Source organism: Astyanax mexicanus, chromosome 8, assembly GCF_023375975.1.
Source record: "Astyanax mexicanus isolate ESR-SI-001 chromosome 8, AstMex3_surface, whole genome shotgun sequence".
Taxonomy (NCBI): domain Eukaryota; kingdom Metazoa; phylum Chordata; class Actinopteri; order Characiformes; family Acestrorhamphidae; genus Astyanax; species Astyanax mexicanus.
In genome coordinates this window covers 41,581,301-41,605,569 of record NC_064415.1, presented here as the reverse complement: position 1 = coordinate 41,605,569, position 24,269 = coordinate 41,581,301, and the positions used below count along the sequence as shown (strand labels likewise).

At 36.5% G+C, this 24,269-nt stretch overlaps 1 protein-coding gene across 1 annotated transcript in view; it reads left to right on the top strand.

The window, feature by feature from the left end:
* The first annotated feature begins 2,480 nt into the window (after window positions 1-2,480).
* The window catches only part of LOC103027534 (macrophage mannose receptor 1), a 58,294-nt gene continuing 36,505 nt past the window's right edge, over window positions 2,481-24,269 (top strand). The window contains exons 1-13 of the mRNA XM_049482824.1: window positions 2,481-2,790; window positions 4,711-5,097; window positions 11,472-11,642; window positions 11,802-11,957; window positions 12,883-12,996; window positions 13,100-13,237; window positions 13,337-13,516; window positions 16,054-16,211; window positions 16,712-16,828; window positions 17,473-17,588; window positions 19,433-19,581; window positions 21,044-21,243; window positions 22,162-22,283. Of these exons, the coding sequence (XP_049338781.1) occupies window positions 2,724-2,790; window positions 4,711-5,097; window positions 11,472-11,642; window positions 11,802-11,957; window positions 12,883-12,996; window positions 13,100-13,237; window positions 13,337-13,516; window positions 16,054-16,211; window positions 16,712-16,828; window positions 17,473-17,588; window positions 19,433-19,581; window positions 21,044-21,243; window positions 22,162-22,283 (2,075 nt within the window). The 5' untranslated portion in view covers window positions 2,481-2,723. The remainder of the gene's footprint in view (window positions 2,791-4,710; window positions 5,098-11,471; window positions 11,643-11,801; window positions 11,958-12,882; window positions 12,997-13,099; window positions 13,238-13,336; window positions 13,517-16,053; window positions 16,212-16,711; window positions 16,829-17,472; window positions 17,589-19,432; window positions 19,582-21,043; window positions 21,244-22,161; window positions 22,284-24,269) is intronic.

Sequence of the window (24,269 nt, the reverse complement as noted above, 5' to 3'; positions counted from 1 at the left end):
GTTCTGTTACAGTGAACTTGTTGTGGAACTAGTTTTTGGCAAAAGGCACAGTCCGTTTTAAAGCATATTCATTATGAATTTCTTGAAGTTCTTTGATTTATTTATTTTTTATTCATTTTGTATAAAAAAAAACTGTTGTATAAAAGCAATAGAACACTCGAGGTTGGGTGTTATCACGATTAACATCACGGCTGTGATGATCTACAGCAGGGGTTCTCAAGCTTTTCTACCTTACGGCCCACCTGTTTACAACTTGAAAGCGTCAAGACCCCCCTAATAATAATAATAATAATAATAATAATAATAATAATAATAATAATAATAATAATAATAAAATATCTTAAAAAAAAAGACCAGAGTATAATAAACTCTTGCTACCATAACTTTACCCTAAACTGGGATTTAGGCTTTCCAAATATAGTACATGAACTTCTTACTGGAAAAATGCTCTAATATTGTGCTTCTTTTGTATTTTGAATATACACATAAGGGTAGCACAACTCGACAGAACGCTCGCCATGTGTGTGGACGTATCTGTGACGTTTTTTTATTTTTATTTAAATCAAGCAACAGGTGCAGTCAATCATAAGTTTAAGATTTTTTATCAACCTCACTGTGATCTATAGTTCTATAAATCCGTTTTCAGCTTCTCCTCCGTGGTTGAAAGGCAGCTGTTCTGTGTGTGAGGCTCCTATGTGTGTGTTAAGTCGCAGCTCTGAACTTTTTGTCGGAGGGCGGGGCTGCGCTCATGCAGCGGCTCTCTCTATTTAAATGAATAGGATGCACTGTGCTGGTGGACGGGGAGAGGGTGCGTCTTTTGTTCGGGCCACGAGTTTGAGACCCCTGATTTAAAGCATTCACTATAGATTACTTTTTCCCTCTGAGGATGAGCCTGCGGACCCCTAGAGGGTGCTTCGCGGCCCGCCGGTGGTCAGCGCCCCCCCAGTTGAGAAACTGTTCTATTGCTTAAGTATGCAACACTGAATGGATTTTTAGTTACTAGTTTATATTGTCACTCTCCAGTGAAATACATGCAAGTCCAACATATAACTTTTGTGGTTAACTAAAAAGTGACACAAATGGTCAGCCATGATATGTTTGTATATTATAAATTTATATGCAAAGATTGGTGTCAGATTAGTTTATCAAAAGCTATTCATATCACACCTTGGTATTTTGCTGTTCAGATTCCAGTAACACAGAATTATGATTTTTTTTAATCCAGTAATGTTTAGAGAATGCTCTGTTGATTATAATATTAAAAATGGGTTTGGCACACCCATTTGAGATTGGCCCTACCTGAAATAGAGAAGGGAGAAAACGCTTTTTAAAGCCACAATCTGCCTTTTACTACTAATATTTATTTACGGTGCTTAAAATTAAAGGTTGAAGATGAAAATTATTATTTTCTTCTTGCTGCTATATGAATTTTCCTTATTCATCTTTAATGCTGATGCCGCTACATGTGTTACACACCAGCAGAAACAAGGGCTGCAAAATTCATAATTTCAGAATTCATTTCAATTAATGAATTTGAATTAAATCCACCCTAGAATATGTTCAAGTGGAATTACTGGAAGATTAATTAAATTTATTGCAATTCCCAGAAATTCATTCTTCTAATCCCATATCAGTGAGAATGTAATACTTTTAACATACATTTTTCTTCCAAATGGAAGGACAGACACTAACATTAAGCATACATTGCCTTAAAGCTGAATAATTATTAATATCTTCATTGCAAAGTAGTTAAATAAAATAAAGATTTGGTAAAATGTTAATGTGTGGCCCATAATCTCTGTATGAAATTATCGTTGTAATCATATGTAAAACACACTCAAAAAAGAAGGCAATATGGTAGCACAAGAGACCACGAAACCTGTAAATTTGAGTACTTTCCTTGTTAAAATTACAATAACCACTTTATTACCACTATATTACCGTAGTTTAATGTGTATTTTCGATGTGTTATTGTCATTTTCTTTATAACAAGCATGAAAATCACAAGAAGTTTGTCTCAGTAGCTAGCTAGCTAACTTTCTCATTTAAGGTGGAGCATTTAAGGTGGGGTGGAAAAATGAAATAAAATAAAAGCTAATAAAAGCTCATTTCAGCTCCTTATCACCTGTATGATATTCATGTTGTAATAATGTGTAAAATATGCTAAAGCTTTGGTATTAAATACACCTAACTATGTATTATGATTTTTTTTTTTTTAATTTGAATTCTAGTTCTACTACTTACAATTCAAATTTTAATTGTGATTCTGCTTCCTTTTTGCAACCTCACTTCAAATGCAATTTGAATTCAGTTGCAATTAAGGGGTCATGCTAAATTAAATTATGATTTTTTCTACAACCTTTACACACACACACACACACACAGCTGAAGTACATTGTGATTGCTTTGATAAGGAAGGAAGTAGCCAGTTGAAAATCCAGCATACGCTGCTACACCCAGTCAGGGCCACAGCTCAGAATACACTAGCTGCCGATGCTGTGGGTCGCTGTTTGAGCTACAATACTGAGGACTTTTCTCTAATCTAATGCTGCTTTTTTTTTACCAAACTTACCAACGTAGGGTTAGATAAATAACTACACTTTTGTTAAACACAGCTCAATAGAACTCTTTCCCAGGAATTCTCAAATTAAGCCAGATGCAGTGTTAGAGCTCAACTCAGGGATTCTCTCCTGAATGGGTGGAGGAAGTTACGGAACGTGGAAATGAAGAACATGCTGGTTATATTTGTGCTTCTTTTGACGATTTTACAATGCATTGCTCAAAAAAAAGGTATGTTACCCTTTTCTTAAGATTATTACATCACTGTCCAATGAAATGAGTTTATTGCATAATTTGAAAAGACAAACTTTCCCTGTTACACTGTGCCAAAATTTCTTGATTAATGGACTAATAGAAATAATTAAAAATGGTCTGAAATAAACTCTTTTTACATTGACTTCCACTGAAAGTTTATAAGGTTTTTCTTTCTCCTGCAATGTTGCTGTTTTGGAGATACTTGTTTTTCATTGGACATCGACAATTTACAACATTGGTTGTCAACTCTGGTTTGGGAGAACCCCATGCCCCAACTGAGTTGTTTCTCTTGCTCCTAGTACAGCTGAGCCAACAAATAACAGTTTAAATAACAAGCCACCCATTTATTCTTGAGTTCAAATGGGTCATTGTGATATGGTGTGCTTCACTTTCCAGTCAGCTCCAAAAAGACATTCAAAGACACTTTACACTTTTAACATTCACTTATGCAAGTCAACCTATTACTTACCTGTGTCCTTAGAGAGTGGCAGCCCATGAGCCACTTCTGGTCAACTCTGACCAGCTTCTCTGTCCTTGCTAAAAAAAAAAAAATCTATAGCATGATGCTGCCACCACCATGTTTTACAGTGAGGATGGTGTGTTCAGCACTGAAAAAAATGATGCGTAAAATTTACTTAAAAATTTCATGTAAATTTAAGTAACTTCATCTCATTCTTTTAGTAAACTTTACTTAATTTATTTTTGCTGAAGAAATCCTTTCTTTTGCAACCTTCATTTAATTTCTGCATACAATATTACCTAATTACAATTACTTCATTTATACAATGTGAAACATGCACAGCAATTCATATGGATCTTTTAACAATGGATTTAGGGGTTTTAGAGTAAATGAGGCTGAATACTTTTGCACTTCACACTTTTTTTTAAAAACCATATATCATTTTTGTTCCACTTCACGGTACCACTTAAAAAAATTAAACTATTTTAAGGGTTTAAAAATAATTTATAAATTCGATTATTAATTATTATTGATTATGTCAAAAATCATTGATAAGCAATTACAACACATCAATTGAAAAGGCAACAGTGATCTGTTGTTTGCTTAGTCATTTAATTGAATTTAGTCGTTTAATTTAACAACACAAAAACGAACTACAAATATTATATTTTGTCTGAGTATTTGAATTGCTGCAGCAGGTATAAACTGTATAGTAAAGTCCTGACAGTGTTACAAAAAAGCACATTTTACAGAGATATAAAGACAAGGAGTAGGCCTATGTGTACTCTATCATCATTTGCTTTGCTGTTCAGTGAAGCAGCAAGTCATACTCTGTAGCGCTCATAGCTTTTTGTCAGGAGAGGACGCTATTAACACAAAAACAGAATGAACAAACAAACAGGACTAACTAACAAAACAAGAAATAACCTGAGACAAAGAAAAGCAACCTAACCAACGTGAAAACCTACAAGAACAACAACTAACACTGAAAAAACAGGGGCTTAAATACACATGGAGGAAACAGGAAACACCAGGGGGCTAGTAATTAGGGGATGAGGCTATAAATGACCACAGGTGGAAGCATTGAAGACATGGGGGAGACAAGGAGAACACAGGGAGGGCCATGTGCTTAGGAAAGGAATATAAACAAACAGGAGGGCAGGAAAAACACAGAGACAGACAGGAGAGACACATTGTGTGGACACAATGTACTGTATCTGTTTATTTGGACATAGGTCATATGAGTAACATTTTAAGCCATTTTTAGGAATGTTCTAATTAAATGTACATTAAAAAAGCATGAATAAAAGTAAAGTTCAGTAGTTTAGTAATAAGAGTAATTGGGAAATATCATTATACCGGGACATTCTCTAAGATGGTTATCAGGCGTGAAAATCCCATACTACTGATAATACAGGCTAACTTTCTTTGCACAGGTGAAATGTCCTTTATGATCTACAATCCATATCGGTCCAGATGTCTGGGAGACAACCCACGAAGGCTGATTCCGTGTGGCGAGAGCCCGAGACTACAGTTCCGCTGGACTACAGAGAACCGCATCTTTAACGTTGGCCTAAATAAATGCCTCGGTGCTGAGAGCAAGAGTGAGGGCAGTGATCTGAAGTGGTATACCTGTGAGGCCAACAATGACCTTCAGAAGTGGGAGTGCAAAGGCTTCTTTAGGTTCGGCCTGAAGAATGAGAATATTTACTTGTCTCTTAGACCAGATACTTTTATATTTACAATGACAAGATCTCCAGGAACCGAGGGGAGATGGAAAAATCTTCCAAAAATGGGCACCGTTTGTTCTCAGCCGTATGAAGGTAATTGTCTTGATGTAATAATGGCAGGTACCACTTTATTGGGATGGTCCATCATAGATGCCTCATAAATGCTCAACTGATTTTCAACTAACAACTGCATGTCTATTCGATTCTACTGAACTTTAAGGTGAAAGTAAATGATTATCTGTCCATTTGTAACCTGAAGGTAAGAAGTTTTAGATAAAGGTTTGGAATAGGGTTGGATTTTAGGGTTAAGTAATGGTTGAGGTTATTCTTAGGATTAGGTTTTAGGGTTAAGTAATGGTTGAGGTTATTCTTAGGATTAGGTTTTAGGGTTGAGATTATGCTGAGGGTTAGGCGTAGGATTAGGTTTTAGAGTTGAGATTATGCTGAGGGTTAGGCGTAGGATTAGGTTTTAGGGTTGAGGTTATGCTGAGGGTTAGGTGTAGGATTAGGTTTTAGGGTTGAGATTATGCTGAAGGTTAAGTGTAGGATTAGGTTTTAGGTTTGAGATTATGCTGAGGGTTAGGCGTAGGATTAGGTTTTAGGGTTGAGATTATGCTGAAGGTTAAGTGTAGGATTAGGTTTTAGGGTTGAGATTATGCTGAGGGTTAGGTGTAGGATTAGGTTTTAGGGTTGAGATTATGCTGAGGGTTAGGTGTTGGATTAGGTTTTAGGGTTGAGATTATGCTGAAGGTTAAGTGTAGGGTTAGGTTTTAGGGTTGAAATTATGCTGAGGGTTAGGTGTAGGGTTAGGTTTTAGGGTTGCGTAATGGTTGAGGTTTGGCTTTCAGTTAGGTGTATTGTTAGGTTTTAGAGTTGGAAAAGGGTTGAGGTTAGGCTTGGGTTTACGACATACCTGTCAAATCTCCCGTTTTGGCCGGGAAACTACCGTATTTTACTCCTCTTTCCCGCAGTCCTCCCGTATTAGTATTTTCCCGTAAATTTCCCGTATTATATTAAGATTAAAAAATATATATTATTGAGGAGACAGGGCACTGACCGCGCTGTGTCTCTTAACCAATCGTGGAGCCGGTTCAAGGAGAAAGTCCCGCCTTTCATGAGAAACAGCCAATCAGCTTGCAAAGGAGAGTCAGTGTGGTGAAGCCCCTAGTCGCTGTGAGTTCAGGCAGCTAGTCGGAGCTGCTGATGTTAAAACATATCTGGATATTCAGCGATTTTTCTTCAGATTAAACCTTTTAAAATAAAATAATATTACAGCTTGTGACTCAGTTTAACTAGAAATGTGAAGAGGACCGAAATTAACTGATCAGGGGTTGAGTGATCAAAAGAAAGAAGTATTAATTAAAAATGATTAATTGTGCAGGCAACTTAGGACTAATTTTTACTGATGGAATATATGTGGTCCATGTCCTTTTAGTAAAAGCTCATAATACTATTTTTAGGTCACCTACATTCATTTTGCAGAATTTGTGCACCTTTTGTTCAATTTTAAATCTATTAAATAAATAAAAAAATATATAATATAAAAGAGTGCATTTATGGCAAAAAAGACATGAAATCTTAACTTTTTTTAATATCTAGAAAAGGATTTTTAATTTGGCTGTATTAAAAGAATGACATATGTAGGAATGTCCACAACATTTCAGATTCTGATAATCTAATTGTAGTGTGTAAGTGGTTCACATGTGGTTATTTTAGATTTTAGATCTTAAAATGTAAGGGATACTGAACCTTCGTTGGGCTGGTGGGACGGCTTTAAGCGGACAGAGGAAAATATCCATTATTTTTAAATCTAAAACTTGACAGGTATGGTTTACGATTAGGTGTGGGGTTAGGGTTGAGTAATGGCTGAGGTTAGGCTAAGGTGTAGGATTAGGTGTAGGGTAAGGTTTTAGGGTTGAGTAATGGTTGAGGTTAGGCTTAGGGTTTAAGCTTTAGGGTGGAGTAATGGTGGTGGTTATGCTTAGGATTAGGTGTGGGTTTAGGTTCTATTGTGATTTTTTTTTACATTCAAATTAGGGTTAAGTTGAATTTAATAGACATTCGGTTGAATGTTAGTTGGATGTCAGTTGAGCATCTGTAAAACATCTACAATGGACCATCCAAGTAAAGTGTTACCAAAGGGGCTTGAATGCACAGTAGTTCACACTTTCTCCATCAAGGTCTGAGAAATTCAAGCTGAGGTTATTAATGACAGAAATAAATAGGGTTTTTAAAAATCGCCTCTGTTGGAGCCTACGGAAAACAAACCTGCCTTGTCTAGATGTTTTCCCTGGAATGCATTTTCTCTCTTTTTTGGTTAAATGTACAGGTCTAGAGTGTCACTCTGCATTCATTTCCTATAGGAGGACATTTTTGTAGCTGCAGTTTGACAGCTATACAGCTGAAGACACTGTGAAAAAGTGACAAATTGAATTGCATTTTTTTTTTTCATTTATGCTAATTTAAGTATCATGTGGTGAAGTGATGGCCTAAAATGATTGGGCTAATATATGTAGTAAATTTTGTGCCAAACATTTTAAATAAAAAAAATAAATCTGCATAAAAAAAATCAAAAGGAAAAATGTTGCAAAATCAAAAGAAGAAATCTATAGCAAATATATATATATATTAAATATACTTGGTTACTATATTATCCTTTTTAGTTATTTTTAAATTATTTAGTTTGCATTTTGTCAATCATTACTTTTATTTTTTTGTGAAATTACTGTGGTTTTTTTTGGATTTTTCTGTTAAAGAATTTTGGCTCTGGAATCTCTGGTTTGCGTCTGCTTCAGTTTTTTGTTTCTGAGTTTTGGCACAGTTTTCATGGGTGGGCGGGGCTTAGAAGAAGGCGTTCTCCTTGAATCTCCATTGGTCAGCTGGTTTTGGACTGACAGGTTCCCTGAACCCTCGTCTGAAACTGACCACGCCCACCCCGCAAGTTTCAAGCGTTCTTCCAAACACGGAGCGAGAACAGGTTCCAGCGCACAACAGCGGCAGCAGATACTTTTTCCAGTTAAATTTTACACAAACATTATGTTTAATGTTATATTTATTATTTAAGCAATTGTTTCACTCCATTGAAAAGCTCACGTTAACAAGGTGTGCTAATTATTCATGTGCAAAGTAGGTAACTAGCTAACTCACTAGCTTACTGACTAGGTAACGCACTAGTTCACTGACTAGGTAACTAACTAATGCACTAGCTTACTAACTAGGTAACTCACTAGTTCACTGAATAGATAAATTAACTAACTAACTCACTAGCTCAATAACTAGCTAACTTACTAGTTCACTGAATGGCAAACTCACTAACTCACTGACTAGGTAACTAATTAACACACTAGCTCACTAACTAGCTAACTTACTAGTTCACTGACTAGGTAACTCACTAGTTCACTGAATGGCTAACTCACTAGTTTACTGACTAGGTAATTAATTAACACACTAGCTCACTAACTAGCTAACTTACTAGCTCACTGTCTAGGTAACTAATTAACACAAGAGCTCACTAATTAGCTAACTTAATAGCTCACTGACTAGGTAACTAATTAATGCACTAGCTCACTAACTAGCTAACTTACTAGCTCGCTGACTAGGTAACTAATTAACGCACTAGCTCACTGACTAGCTAACTCACTAGTTCACTGACTAGGTAACTAATTAACACACTAGCTCACTGACTAGCTAACTTACTAGTTCACTGACTAGGTAACTAATTAACGCACTAGCTAACTGACTAGCTAACTCACTAGTTCACTGACTAGGTAACTAATTAACGCACTAGCTCACTGACTAGCTAACTCACTAGTTCACTGACTAGGTAAATAATTAACGCACTAGCTCACTGACTAGCTAACTCACTAGTTCACTGAATGGCTAACTCACTAGTTTACTGACTAGGTAACTAATTAACACACTAGCTCACTGACTAGGTAATTAATTAACACACTAACTCACTGAGAAGCTAACTTACTAGCTCAGTGACTAGGTAACTAGCTAACTCCACACTAACTAGGTAACTATCATACTTTGTGCATGAATATTTAGCTCACCTCGCTAATCTGAGCTTTTTAATGGAGTGAAACACTTGCTTAAATAATAAATATAACTTTAAACATAACGCTTGTATAAAATTTAACTGGAAAAAGTATCTGCTGCCGCTGTTGTGCGCTGGAACCTAACATTTTGATTGCATTTTGAACATTTTGAACATTAACATTTTGATTGCAGATTTTATTTTTTACATAAAACTTTTGGCACAAAATTCATTCCATACTAATAACTTTGTCAGACCAGTCACAGATACAGGCAGGGTCGTTTCAAGATATTTGGGGGCCCCAAGACATTTGCAATGTCATTAAATATATTGAACAGTGCGTTTTCTTTATCCTGCTAATATAACATATTACAACTGTTGTAGTTCATTACTAGCATTCTAACAGAAACATTACTCATATATTGTGTTGCTTGCCTATCTGCTGCTAAATTGCTCAATTTTTACAAGACACACAGGCCTAATTTGTCCAATGTAAATGATCACTTACTGCTCTTTTGCTTTTATTTCATCCTATTCCTTTCTATTCTTTCTTTTCTGGCATCTTGATGGATAACTACTCTTCCTGATTGCTAAAGTTTCATATTTTGCTGGCTGCAGGAATCACTAACCTGGCTGGCTGGCTACTGTCAGCAACTAGTGGGAGGGGCTGCCTTAAGGGGGATTATGATAACAGTGTTGTACTTTCCTGCACTGACCATCAAATAATTTAAAGGGGCGCACACCCTTTTTGATATTGCGTTCAATTTATAATCAGTCATTGTCAGGGGGCCTCAGGCCAGCTTGGGGCCCTAGACAATTGATTGCTTTGCTTGCCCTGTTTTTTGCTTTTCCATACCCTGCTCACTCTTCTCTTTTTTCTCTGCCTGCTCGTGTTTTTGAACCCTGCCAATAAATCAGCCAAGCAGTTCAACACTTTGGAAACTGGGAATTGATTCAGCTCAGTGTGAGAAATGAAAGTGCACACTTAGCAAAAAGGGATTTTGACTCATGACAATTGTAAATTCCCACTTTAATGTTACAAGATATACTTGTATATGAAATTCAGGTATGGTTATACATGTCAAATATGGCAAACAATTTTGTTAATCAGAATATGTTTATTTTGAACAATGTATAATTTAGAATATATCATCATATAGTATATATTATTATTTATTTTTAGCAGCAGTTACTTAAAGGCTGGCTGCCATTCTCTGTGCACATTTACCATCTTACATGTAACTTAAATATCAATGCTTAGGTAAATGTCTGATTAGAATAGCACTACTGAGGTCAATGTATGACTAAAAGTGGACAGTTTATGTCAATTAATAATTAGAGTTGCACTGCTGGGGTAAATTACTGATTAAAGTAGGACTACTAAGGTCAGTTTATGACTAAACTTGAACTGCTTTGGTAAATTAATAATTACAGTAGAATTGCTAGGGTAAATTTCTTGTTAGAACAGCCTTACTAAGGAAAATGTATGACTAACATTGAGCTGCTGATGTACATTTCTGACTAGAGTAGCACAGCTGAGGTAAATTTCTGATTAGAATAGCATTACTAAGGTAAATGTATTATTAGAATTGGGCTGCTGAGGTAAATTCCCCAGATAGCAAAATTGCATTTATTCAACCTTGAATTACCATCAGGAATTATCACTGAATCAACATTGATTCAATGTTCCTTTACTAGTTGTGTCATGATTAGAGTGGCACTGCTGAGATAAATTAATGATTAGTGTGGCACTGCTGAGGTAAATTTATGATTAGTGTGGCACTGCTAAGGTAAATGCATGAGTAGTGTCGCACTACTGATGTAAATTCATGATTAGCGTGGTATTGCTGTGATAAATTCATGGTTAGAGTGCCACTGCTAAGATAAATTCATGATTAGAGTGGCACTGCTGAGGTAAATTCATGATTAGCGTGGTACTGCGGTGATAAATTCATGATTAGAGTGGCACTGCTGAGGTAAATTCATAATTAGAGCGGCACTGCTGAGGTAAATTCGTGATTAGAGTGGCACTGCTGAGGTACATTTATGGTTAGAGTGGCACTGCTGAGGTAAATTTCATTTTGGAAAAGCACTACTAAGGTAAATGTATGACTAGAATTGTGCTGCTGAGGTAAATGTATGATTGGAGTAGCACTACTGAGGTAAATTTATGATAAGAGTCGCACACTTGAGGTAACTTTATGGTTAGAGCACTACCGAGGCAAAAGTATTGTTCTCCTGGGATTTGTTTTATGTTAAGTGTTCAAAAAAAAACACTTAAAGTGTTTAGCCTTCAGATAAATGTTTCTATTTTGAAAAAATGGTCTTTTCATTGCATCTCATCTCTATATACAGCAAATTCCTTTACTAAAGAACCCTTTAATAGTGCATGGCTAATATCTATAATATTTTCTCTCTGCTATTACAGCAATCTACACTATTAAAGGAAATGCCCTTGGACGCCCCTGCAACTTTCCATTCCTCTTCAATAATAAATGGTACTCAGACTGCACAACTAATTTCACCAGTCTTCCGTGGTGTGCAGTTGAAAGTGAATTTGATCCGAACCAGCTCTGGGGTTATTGCCCATCTCCAAGAGGTACGTAATTTATTCTGTATTATTATATTATTATATAATTAATATTTGACACACACTGCCTTTAATTTATTTAACGGATAGTGTCTAACAAACAGTACTTACTGTATCTGGATCTACTAGTGATCAATCACTGGTTATTTTCATTTTTTTTTTTTTCAGTGAATGAGTTCTGGAAGAGGAACCCTCTGACAAATGTTTATTATCAGGTGAATGAAGATTCTGCACTGACCTGGTATCAGGCCAGGAAGAGCTGCCAGCAGCAGGGGGGAGACCTAGTGAGCATCACAGAGCCTCATCAGCAGACCTTTATATCAGGTACATTGGGCCCTCATGCACCATTATACACCACCTGGCCAAAAAAAAGGTCACACACTCTAATATTTGATTGGACCACCTTTATCTTTGATTGCATCACACATTCATTCTGGCATTGTTTTGATAAGCTTCTGCAATGTCACAAGATTTATTTTAATCCAGTGTTGCATAAAATGTTCACCAAGATCTTGCAGCATTGATAATGGTAGAGTGTGACCACCTTCTCCATCACATCCCAAACATCTGTTAAAATTATCATGCCTGTTTCTGCTATATTAAGTTACAGTTATTAAGTCTGTGTACTGAACATAAATATAAATCCTTATAAATGTCAGAAATAAATACAACCAATAATAACTTAGTTACTGTGCACATTTTTAAATATATTTCATTTTTACAGTTGAGTGCTGAAGGCTCTGGGGGAGGTGTTTTTTGCTAAAGGTAAAGGTGGTAAAGAAGTGATGGTATAGTGAATGTGGAGTGCAGTGCTTGTGGTGATTGTGATCTTGGCTGCACCACTGACTGTTGAATTCAGACGTGGTTTCACCGGATCAGTCGCGCAATGCTTTTTTCCACCGCCAAGCTAGAAATATGCCAGAAATTTACCTGAACACACGTCATTTCCAGACCACCACGCCCATCGGCGTTAATATATTCCAAAAGTCCAACGCTATTTTAAGGAAAAGCGTGCGAAAGGTGTAAAAATAGACTGTTGGCGGGGTGTACGATGGCAACGCGCCACGCTACACGTCTTGCGCAGGGTGTACGATAGGGCCCTAGAAGTTTAACAGGTAATGTGTACCGGAATCCTTCTCAACTCTGATGGTAAATACACCTTATAACTGTGCAAAATCTGGACCTTTAACCATAAACCAAGACAAATCATAATTGTTTCAAATTTAGTTATTTTTTTGTATTTAATTAGGGCTGATTAAGACAACAGGTCCAGTCTTGTGGACAGGGCTGAACAGTTTAGAATCATCAGGAGGATGGCGGTGGGTCAATGAACAACCTTTACGTTATCTGAAATGGATGAGTGGTGAGTTTTATATCTGCAGTACGCAATAAAATAATTTAATATAATATTTTTTATAAATTAATTTATTTACACTTTGATCGGGTGTGTGTTTTTCTGGGAAAAGGACAACCGTCTTCTTTACCAGACCACAGCTGTGGAGTGCTAAGTCAACTTTATGGCTCTGAATGGTCCACTGCTGTTTGCTCTGAGAAGCATGGATATATCTGCCAAAGAGGCCTCATTACTCCCACTGTTCCACCAGGTAATCAGTTTATCTTTTTTAACTTTTTCCTTGCGCCTGACAAGCCGTAAATGCTTTAACTGTGATTTTAAATGATGTTTGGTGTCCACTGCTGTTCAGTTGTGCACACAGGTTCTTGCTACAGTCCGTGGATCCCTTACTCAGGACACTGCTACTTACTCAGTCGCACAAAGAGAACATGGCTGGAGGCGAGAGATGCCTGTCGGCGTGAAGGTGGAGATCTGCTGAGCATCCTTAATGTAGAAGAACAAAGCTTCACCATCTCACAACTGGGATACAGTGAGTTCCAGTGTGATTACTCAACAGTAAACTTTGCCCATACTTGTACTGACATGCCACATTGTGCAACATAAACTACAGTGGTGCTTAAAGGTTTGTGATCACTTTAGAATTTTCTATATTTCTGCATAAATACGGCCAAAACATCTTTAGATGTCAGTGATAAAGGTAGATTAAGAGAACCCAGTTAAACAAATGAGACCAAAATATTATACTTCCTCATTTATTTATTGAGTGAAGTTATCAAATACTACATATTTTTAAGTGGCAAATGTATGTGAACCTCTAGGATTATAGTTAGTTTGAAGGTGAAATAAAGGTCAGGTGTTTTTTTCAATCAGTGGGATGAAAATCAGGTTTGACCCTAGTGTGAAATTGACTTTGGGTGTAGTAAAACATGATAAAGAGTAATAACCTTTGTTCAACAATTTTGTGCAGTTTGTCAAAACAGGCTAGAATGGGTTTTACCAGGGCATATTTTGCCCCTGCAGATAAATCGCTTTTAACAATGTTATCCAGGCTCAAAGTAGCTCCACACCTAATGGGTAGGCTCACCAAAATTGGACAATAGAAGATTGGAAAAACATTACCTGGTCTGATGAGTCTCAGTTTCTGCTGCGACATTCATTTAGATGGTAGGGTCAGAATTTGGCATCAACAACATGAAAGTTTGGATCCATTCTGCCTTGTATTACCGGTTCAGGCTGGTAGTGGAGGTGCTGAAATGGTGTGGGGGATATTTTTCTGCCACACTTTGAGCTCATTAGTACCCATTAAGCATTGTGTGAATGCCACAGCCAACCTGAGTATTGTTGCTGCTGACCATGTCCATCCCTTTATGACCACAGTGTACCATCTTCTGATGCTACTTTCAGCAGGATAATGTGTCATGTCATAAAGTGTGAATCATCTTAGACTGGTTCCTTGAACACGATATTGAGTTCTGTACTGTACTGGAATGTCCTCCACAGTCTCCAGCTCTCAATCCAATGGAGCACCATTGGGATGTGGTGGAACGGGAGATTCACATCATGGATGTGCATAGGACAAATCTGCAGCAACTGCTCGATGCTATCATGTTAACATGGACCAGACTCTCTGAGGAATGTGCCCAGTACCTTTTTGATCAACTTTTATATATATATATATATATATATATATATATATATATATAATTTTTTTTTTAAATTGATATATAAAAGTTTATTCAAAATACTATACAGCAGTGAGTGGTGTTCTAGCCCATAATGTATTGAGGTAATTCTTTTATATTTGTAACTAAAGATATTATTATGGGTCAGACATATGTGTCAAAAATAAAACATATATAATTTATTGGCCACATATTTATGTAAATATATTATATTATTTCAATTTAAATAGAAGTCATACATAGCTTGCATAATATAGATCTTTCCCTCGCTCACGCTAGGCGTGATTTTCGTTTTTTTGTCCGTTTTTATTTCTCCGTCCGTTTTAGTTTCTCTTTTCATTCTTGGCGGCTCCTTTTAAGGGTGGTTAGGGCGGCCGTGTCCCAATCTGATAGCTGGTGGAGCGGTAGAGCGTTGGGCCGCAACCCTGACAGCCTGGGTTTGATCCCCACTGTGGATTGGGGTTCAATAATAAGAATTATCTATATACAGGGGTTGGACAATGAAACTGAAACACCTGGTTTTAGACCACAATAATGTATTGTCTCGACAGACAGTTCTGGTGGAAACAGGAGAGCTGAGGTGCACATTGAATTCTGCCGTGATTTGGGCAGCCGTGGTTTTATGTTTTTTGGATACAATCCGGGTTAGCACCCGAACATCCCTTTCAGACAGCTTCCTCTTGTGTCCTCAGTTAATCCTGTTGGATGTGGTTTGTCCTTCCTGGTGGTATGCTGACATTACCCTGGATACCGTGGCTCTTGATACATCACAAAGACTTGCTGTCTTGGTCACAGATGCGCCAGCAAGACGTGCACCAACAATCTGTCCTCTTTTGAACTTTGGTATGTCACCCATAATGTTGTGTGCATTGCAATATTTTGATCAAAACTGTGCTCTTACCCTGATAATTGAACCTTCACATACTGCTCTTACTGGTGCAATGTGCAATTAATGAAGATTGGCCACCAGGCTGCTCCAATTTAACCATGAAACCTCCCACACTAAAATGACAGGTGTTTCAGTTTCATTGTTCAACCCCTGTATTACTATATTATTATTATTATTATTATTATTATTATTATTATTTATAATAATAATTATAAAGAGACCCAACTCTTTTTCTGGGGTCTACCTGCTTTAAGATCTACTGTTCTGCAACTGGGTTTAACAACTCTTTAGGCCGGAGGGCTGCCTGTCTGTAGCACTCCACCCCATTATATATTCAAGCATTGTTTTTCATTTAGTTACTAATAGTAATAAGGAGGACAAGAGCTCAGACATTGTAAGATGTAACTGTTGATTATAGAAATCTGGGGATAAGTATTAACAAATACTGTATCTCGTTTGTTTTTCTCCTATTCTTTTTGTCTTCACCCACGGAAGCAAAGACAGATGAGCTGTGGATGGGTTTAAATGATCTCAAGACTTCGATGCTGTTTGAGTGGAGTGACCGCTCCAGTGTTGTGTTTGCACTGTGGGACGTTAACGAGCCGAGCAGTAATGCAGCCTTTAAGGAGGATTGCGTTTCAATGAGAGGAGAGGTAAATAATTAGTCCCGTACTCTGGATGCTATGCAGTGATAGACATGGCCCTGTCCCAATCTTTTAGGTGCTGTTAAGTTCTAAATGATTTCAGGTTTTCAAGAAATGGTAAAATGTCTATATATGGGTCTATACGATTCAAAAATCATTAAATTCTGTTTCATTTACATTTGTTTACATTTAGCATCCCAACTTTTTGGGATTGGGGTGGTATATTAGACATCACAATATTGATGCTTAATGATGCCTCAGCTGTCTGGCCCTCTCTGTGTAGAAAGGATGACTCTTGCTCTCTTCAATCACTCAGTGTGACACTCGCCAGTGTGGGGGCCTGGAAACTTACGTAACAGAATGGTGTTCAATGGTGTTCCACAGTCCAGTCAGTTTTCTGTGTTTCTTAGCTGCTGATACTCTTGTTTATGGATGTTATTAAAAAATCAATTATCAGATAGATATAGTAAAGGTCTTAATGCATATTATAAAGTCATTTTTTTTACTAGGAAGGAAAGTGGGCCGACCAAACCTGTCAAAAACAGTATGGATACATCTGCAAGAAGAAAACCCACCAAAAACCATTCGCTAATGACACTGTTGTTACAAATCCAGGCTGCAAACCTGTAAGTTTTCATCTGATGTCCTTTTTTGCATCACAGCCTTTACTGAGTATCAGAAACAATTCGATTTAACTAAGACCCGAACTCCTGCATGGCATGCATTTTTTAATTTCTCTTCACTATTTGTGCTAATTGGCTCCTAATTAGTGTTAAAAAACAAAGAGTCATCTTTTTACATTATGTAGTTTCTGAGAAAAATTATGTCCACATATGAGGACTTTTATATTTTGTTATATTTTGATAGAACACAATGAAGTCACAATTAGTAATGATGTGCAAAACATTTATTTTGTGCCTGAACACAGCAAAAAAAATTTACCTGAGTGCAAAACAAAAGTAGTAGAAACAACATTTGTGTTCCTTTGAGCAATATGGCATAACAAAATAAAAAACAAGCATTTACTGTCTTTACAGTCTATTTACATTTCTGAACAAAATCAAAACTGTAATGTGTTAAACTCTTCTGCCACCACTAGGTGACAGCATAATGGCCTCATAAGAGGACACCAGGCCCTTGTAGAGCAAAATTTAGTGTTGTGGTCTAGACAACCTAAAATGTGATGTCCACACATGTAGACACCAGGTCCTAGGAGGTTAACTCAAATTGAAAGGCAGGATTTCATTACAGTGCCTTTTATTTTTTTAAGGGTTGGGTCAGGTATGGCTCCTACTGCTATCTTCTGGGATCGAATACAAAGACTTTTGGGGAGGCCAAGAAAATGTGTGAGACAACTGGATCTTATTTGGCCGACATTACAAACAGGTCAAAATTAATTTTATTGTATCAGTGTTTGATATCATTGTCTCAGCAATACTCAGTGGTCCTAGCAAATTCCTATATGTACAGTGTCTCTCAAAAGTGAGTAAAACCCTAACATTTCTGCAAATACTCTATTATATAATTTCGTATAGAATTTAAAATTTAGAGTCATTTAGAGTACTCTGTGTACAGCTTCTATTGTGGTATAGATTTACACTCTTCTGAAAATAACTCAACACACAGCACACCATTTATGTTGAAAATAGCTGGCAACACAAGTGGGTATACCTCACAGTGAACATGTTCATATTGTGCTCAATTGTGACCTAAAATGTGAAATTTGGTACTTTGGGTACAGTTCTCTCAAGTTCAAGTACAGTTCTCTCAAACTGAAAATTCCACATGGCACCTCGTAGCAAAGAACTCTCTAAAAATGTGCGAAATAGATTTGTTGTGCTCAACAAAGATAGCCTAAGGTATAAAGAGATTACTAAAACCCTGAAATTGAGCTGGAGCACAATGTTCAAGGTCATACAGTGATTTTCCAGGACAGGTTTCACTCAGAACAAGCCTCCCCAGGGTTGACCAAAGACGTTGAGTCCATGAGTTACCTCACATTCCTGCAAATATTGCATATATTTCCAGGAATACTTTTGAATACTATTGAAATGAAACATGGATATAACTTATAGTAGTCAGTGTTCAGCTTGTATAGAAGTATAGATTTACTTTCCTCTGAAAATAACTCAACACACAGCCTTTAATGTTAAAAAAGCTGGCACCTCATAAAGTGGTCATTATTAAAATTAAGCACTGTCTGGTGGCCACTAGAGCTTTACAGGTTGCTACTGGAATACACTTTTACTCCTGACTGACTGACATCATGGAGTGAATTTATGTTTCCCTCAATGAACCCCAGGTCCCCAGTGCCCATAGAACTTATGTAGCACTTTTTATGCATCCATGGCGAGGTCTGTTCTGAGAGGAAACTTTTCTGGAAAACAGCTGTATGATCTATGACCTTGATTACTGAGCTGTAGCTCAGTTTTAGTGTTTTAGTCATCTTTGCAAAGCAGAAAAGCTTCTCACATTTTCTGAGAGTTCTTTGCCAAGAGGTGCCATGCTAAATATCCAGTGGCCAGTTTGAGAGAATTGTACTCAAAGCACAAATATTTAAACAGCCTTTCTCCACATTCACACCTTTAGTCAAGTAACTGTAAAAAAAGCACATTTGGGCAAAATTGGGCACAATTGGTGTACTCACTTGTTTTGGAAACTTATAAATTAATGGCTGTGCGTTGAGTTATTTTCAGAAGACAGTAAAGCTATACTCTTGTACAAGCTGTACACTGACTACTACACAGACTAAGTTAAGTCCAAGTTTTAGTCCTTCAGTATGAGATCATGTATATGAAAGCACATGTATATGGCCAAACAGGTCATTATTTCAGTTTATTTAAATTGTCTAATCTATAACTGTGAGTAAACCACAGTTAGTTGCAACACAGCAATGTGATTGGCTGAGAGGTATTCTATGAGTGCCATTATCAGCCGATAATGTACTGTAACCAAAACTTTCCATGTATTACTCCGCCACATACAGGTAACCTAACAACGATGCAGCACTTACAAACCAAACCACGCAGCTACAAACAGAGCAGCAATGGAACTATTTTAACCAAACAGATTATATTTTCTTGTCCTCTTTAACTCAAAAAATCGTTCAATTAACAGCGATAATGCCGCTGTGGTATAATCGCAATAATACACTTGAGGTTCGTGCAAAAACGTGTAATATTGGCACTTCATGTATTATTGCTCTATAATTCTATTTCTGTTCCTCTTAGGATTGAAAATGCATTCTTGGTGAGTCTAACTGGAGCACGACCAGAGACGCACTTCTGGATCGGACTGTCCAACATGAAGGATGAACACACTTTTGAGTGGACTAACTCCACAAAGGTTCCATTTACACATTTCAATGTTGGAATGCCAGGTAATGACCATAGTAGTAGTATAGGATTTAATGAATGTAGGTCAGAGTGGTTTGAAGTGAAATGCATTGTGCATTGTGTAGAATCGTGCATATCAGGTGATCTCAGAAAATTTTATTTTATTAAATATTTCACAAAGAAGAAGTTTTGGGCTGAAAACCAGCAGAATTACAGGAACATTAATGACAAAACTTTGGCCGCGCTACAGGAGCCTATAGTGCACCACCCCCCTCCCCAAAACACATTTATCTAAAAGCCATAATGACTATAATGTTATATTAAAATGTTAATGTTGATAAATTTGGGATGCACTAGATTACCTGTTTAAGCTGCATATATCCCAATCTCTTCATACTAGACTACACACGTCTGCTATCTGGAAGGAGATAGGGTTTTTCTTTGTCCTTTTTTTTTAACGATAAGAAGGAGGTGTTGTGTGTTGTTGTGCCAAATTCAGCACCCCCGCCAGGAAAAGCACCCCCTCTTGGGAGTGTGTGCTGTGTCGCTTTAACCAAAAGCTGAGATAATTCGCTGAGATAATTCTTATTTTGATCAAATAAACTTGAATATATCTCATTTCACTAATCAATATCCTCTGCCATGAAAACCTCTGGGTGACCTAGAACAGCATCTTGGGTAATTCCATTTTTAGCGCATGTTTCTAAGTAAAGTTAAGGCCAAGCGAGGGGGGTGCTAAATTCAGCACAACACCGGAATTAAACAAGCTTAAATAAAATAGAAGTATTTCCAGTAAAATATAGATAAGTAAGGTAAAAAATTATTTGTACTTCATTACTTGACACTTCTGACAAGAAGACTAACCTGCTAGTGTTGTTTGTTAGAGAAGTGGGTGATAACAAAAATTGCATCAAACATTTTAAATTATTGTTATTTCTGTGTCATGTCATTGCCCTGTTTCTCTGTGTTTCTCATCTGTGCCTGTGTTTCTGTTTTTGTTTACCTGTTTCTCATGCTATGTCTGTGTTCATTTGTAGCTCCACCCCAGTCTTTGTCCGTGACTTTACCATTACTGTTGTCACCTGTGTTCATTTTGTAGCTCCGCCCCCTAGCCCCAGGTGTTTCCTGTTTCCTGTCCTTGTCTGTGTGTATTTATATTCTGTGTATTTCCGTTCTCGTTGTCAGTTCTTGTGCGTCTGTTTAGGTTGCGTCTGTGTTCCCATGTACTCTGTGTTTCTTGTTTTCAATTTTGTTTTCACTTTTATTTCAGTTCTGTGTTTGTTCATTTTTGTCTTTGTTTATTTTTGTTAATAAATGTTCTCGCATTTGCGTCCGCTCTCCTCATCCTCTTCTTGCTCTCTTTCACCACACCTGACATTCTGACTTTTACCCACTAGCACATTAGCACAGCATCAATTATGCAGATTAGGGATGTCAAAAATGCTAAATGCTAAATCTAATCATACTGGCAGTTTTTATCAGTGCTAATATATCCTGTACCTTCAGGAGGAAAACAGGGATGTGTTGCCATGACCACAGGAATTACTGCTGGATTATGGGATGTGCTGAACTGCACAAATGCAGAAAAATACATCTGCAAGCAAAAGGCTGAGGGAGTGCTGACGACTCCAGAGCCCCCAACCACTCCTGCTCCCACCTGCAGCAGCAACTGGTATCCAGTTACAAATAGGAATCTTTGTTTCAAGGTATGAAGAGAAAAATAATAAATAATAACAGTGATGATACATTTGGGGGCCACACAGTTTGATTTAGGGTGTGTCAGTGAGTCTTTGCTATCATAACGATGGGAAAAGGATACATGTCTTGAAACAAGCAAATGCCATGTACTAATTATCTTAATTAACTATGGGTGTGTTTTGGGTGTAATGTAAAATAAACCAATCAGCATGTCACTTGCCATTCGCTTTAGAGCCAGGTGCACTCTGACCAACTAGATGTATCCAATGCTTCTCAGCACAGAAAACTGACCTGCTGTGACAGTGCGCAAGCAGGTCATTTAATTTCCCTAATGAATTAGCAAACACTAATAAAAGTAATATGACAATGACATGTTTTGTGTTTATGCAGAACAATGTTTTTTTTTATTTGTATTCTGTTCATTGTTGATGTAAATGTTTGCATAGATGCCAACAGGCACACGCTATGAGTTTGTGCACTGCTGTGTGTCCAACAAGCAACAATTGTTAATAGCTCACTACCAAGACAGCAATGAACATCTGACTGTTGACGTTGGTCTAGGTTGTATTTAGTCAGTGGCTCACCTGTGTTTTCTGTTGAAAAAATAGCGATATGCCAGAAATGTACAATGCAGGTGGAAGGTTTGAAAAAAGACTGTTGACAGGTTGTAAGATAGCAATGAGCATCACAACACACCTTGTGCAGGGTGTAAGATAGTGCCACCTGATCAGTAATAAGAGGCAGATATTGTGCAGATGTGGGTCTGTGGTTTTAGTAAGTAAATATGAAAACACATCAGAAGAGTGCAGGCACAAAAGCTTACTTTTACCAAAAGTGCTTTAACAAATACATCTTTTTTTGCAATGGACTATCTAAGTGAGATTCATCCTTCATTACTGGCTTTTGTTTAATTCTATTTTTTGAAGTTGTTCAAGGTAAACGAGGACCAGAAAAAGTCATGGTCTGAGGCTCTGGATTTTTGTCGGGAACTTGGAGGGGATCTGCTAAGTATCCACAGTGCCTCCGACCTGCAAGCATACACTAGAATGTAAGTGTTGACTGAGATTAGACTACAACAGTCTTTTATTTAAAGCAGTGATCCTGTACTGGTGCTCCTCACAAATACAACAATATATATTATTTATAAAATGCACAAAAAATACACATACAATACCAAAAATATCTTACATAATATATCAGCGTTCCTGATTGTGTTGTTGAAGATTTATAAATATTACTGTATTTTAGTCTTGACATTACAAACTATATGTTTCTTCCTGCTTCACCCTGACTGTTTTTAGCTGCTAGACCCTTGACAGATTTACAAACATAAATCAAATTCTCATCTTCTTTTTTTTTTACTCATAAAATTATTAGAATAATAATTCCCTGGAGTGTGACTGGAATGAAGACTTCATAACTGCCATGAACAAAGGGCAAAATGATTATATATTATTTTATATGAAAATTGCTCCACAGGTTTAGGGAAATTTCAGTTTCTCCTGTGCTTTGGTGGCTTGATCATGCTTAGCAAGGGGCAATGCGAGAAATAATTAAAAATAAAAAACAGCAAATTCTAGAGTGAAATATCTCACCATCTGTAAAAAAAGAAAAGAAAGAAAAATGTTTTTTTTTAAAGCAGGATAAATTCAAACTGAGGGTCTTGCTGCAATCCTTACAAACCTTTGGCTAAAAATAATTTAAAAAGTTCATTTGTATAGCACCTTTTATACACAAAAGCAAATCAATGTGCTTAACAGAGAGAAAGTTACAAGAAAAAAATAATGAATAAAAAGTAATGAAAACTAAGAACAAAAGAAAGATAAAATAAAAATCAATAATGCACATGGAGTGTGAGACTTAAATTAAAATGATTAAACATTTAAAACAAAGAAAAATAAACAGTCCAGTAATAAAAGTATAAATAGTTAATATGTTTAAATATGTTTTCAGCTTGTTCTTAGAAGTGTTTTCGGTCTGAGCAGAACATCTCACAGATTCTGGAAGTTTATTCCAGCTGACTGCAGCATAATGACTGAAAACTGCCTCACCATGTTTAGGTCTGGATCTAGATATTGTTCACAGATCTGCCTCTATTGTTCCAGATCTGACAAGTCTAATAAGCATGTATTTCTCCATCGTATCAGAGACCTAAGCTGGTTTTATACCATTTAGGGCCCTATTTTAACGATCTATAGCGCACTAGTTAATTGCGCTTTGCGCAGTTGGATTTAGGGGCGTGTCCTCTGTCTTGGTATGGTAAGGGCGCGAAAAAAACGCCTTGCACAGCTCCAACTCCCTTAATTATTCATGGGTGTGTTTTGGGCGTAATGTGAAATAAACCAATCAGTGTGTCTGTAGTGATTACCTTTAAGTGACAGGTGCGCGCTGACTTCTGTTCGTTCCTATTTTAAGAGAGCATAGGAAACTGCGCATCAGGCTGTGAAGATACACCAGCAGTTTAGAGAAGAGTACATTTATTTTACTCTTTATTCTGTGTATTGTTTATGTAAAAACTGGGTTTGCAACACTAAATATTAATCAAGCAATCGATTATTTACACTGGCGGGGACCCTCATTTACAGTTTAAAAGGGATTAAAAATATATAAAAAAAATAGAAATAAAAACTGACATTTACTATAGACGAATATAATATATATGTAAAAAAGGAAAAATAGGACATTTTAAAAAGATCATAAAAATTGACATAAAAAGTAAAAAAAAATATCTTATGCAGAAAATAATAATAGCAGTGAAATTAAAGTAAAATGATAAGAATGATAAGAGATTATCCAATTTATACAAATAAACTCAGAACATTGGAATCATAGGGAAAAAAAAATAATATATATATATATATATATATATATATATATATATATATATATATATATATATATATATGTGTGTGTGTGTGTTTGTGTTTATATATATATATATATATATATATATATATATATATATATATATATATATATATATTTAATAATTTGGTTAATTAAATATTAAAAATAATTAAAATGAATAATATAA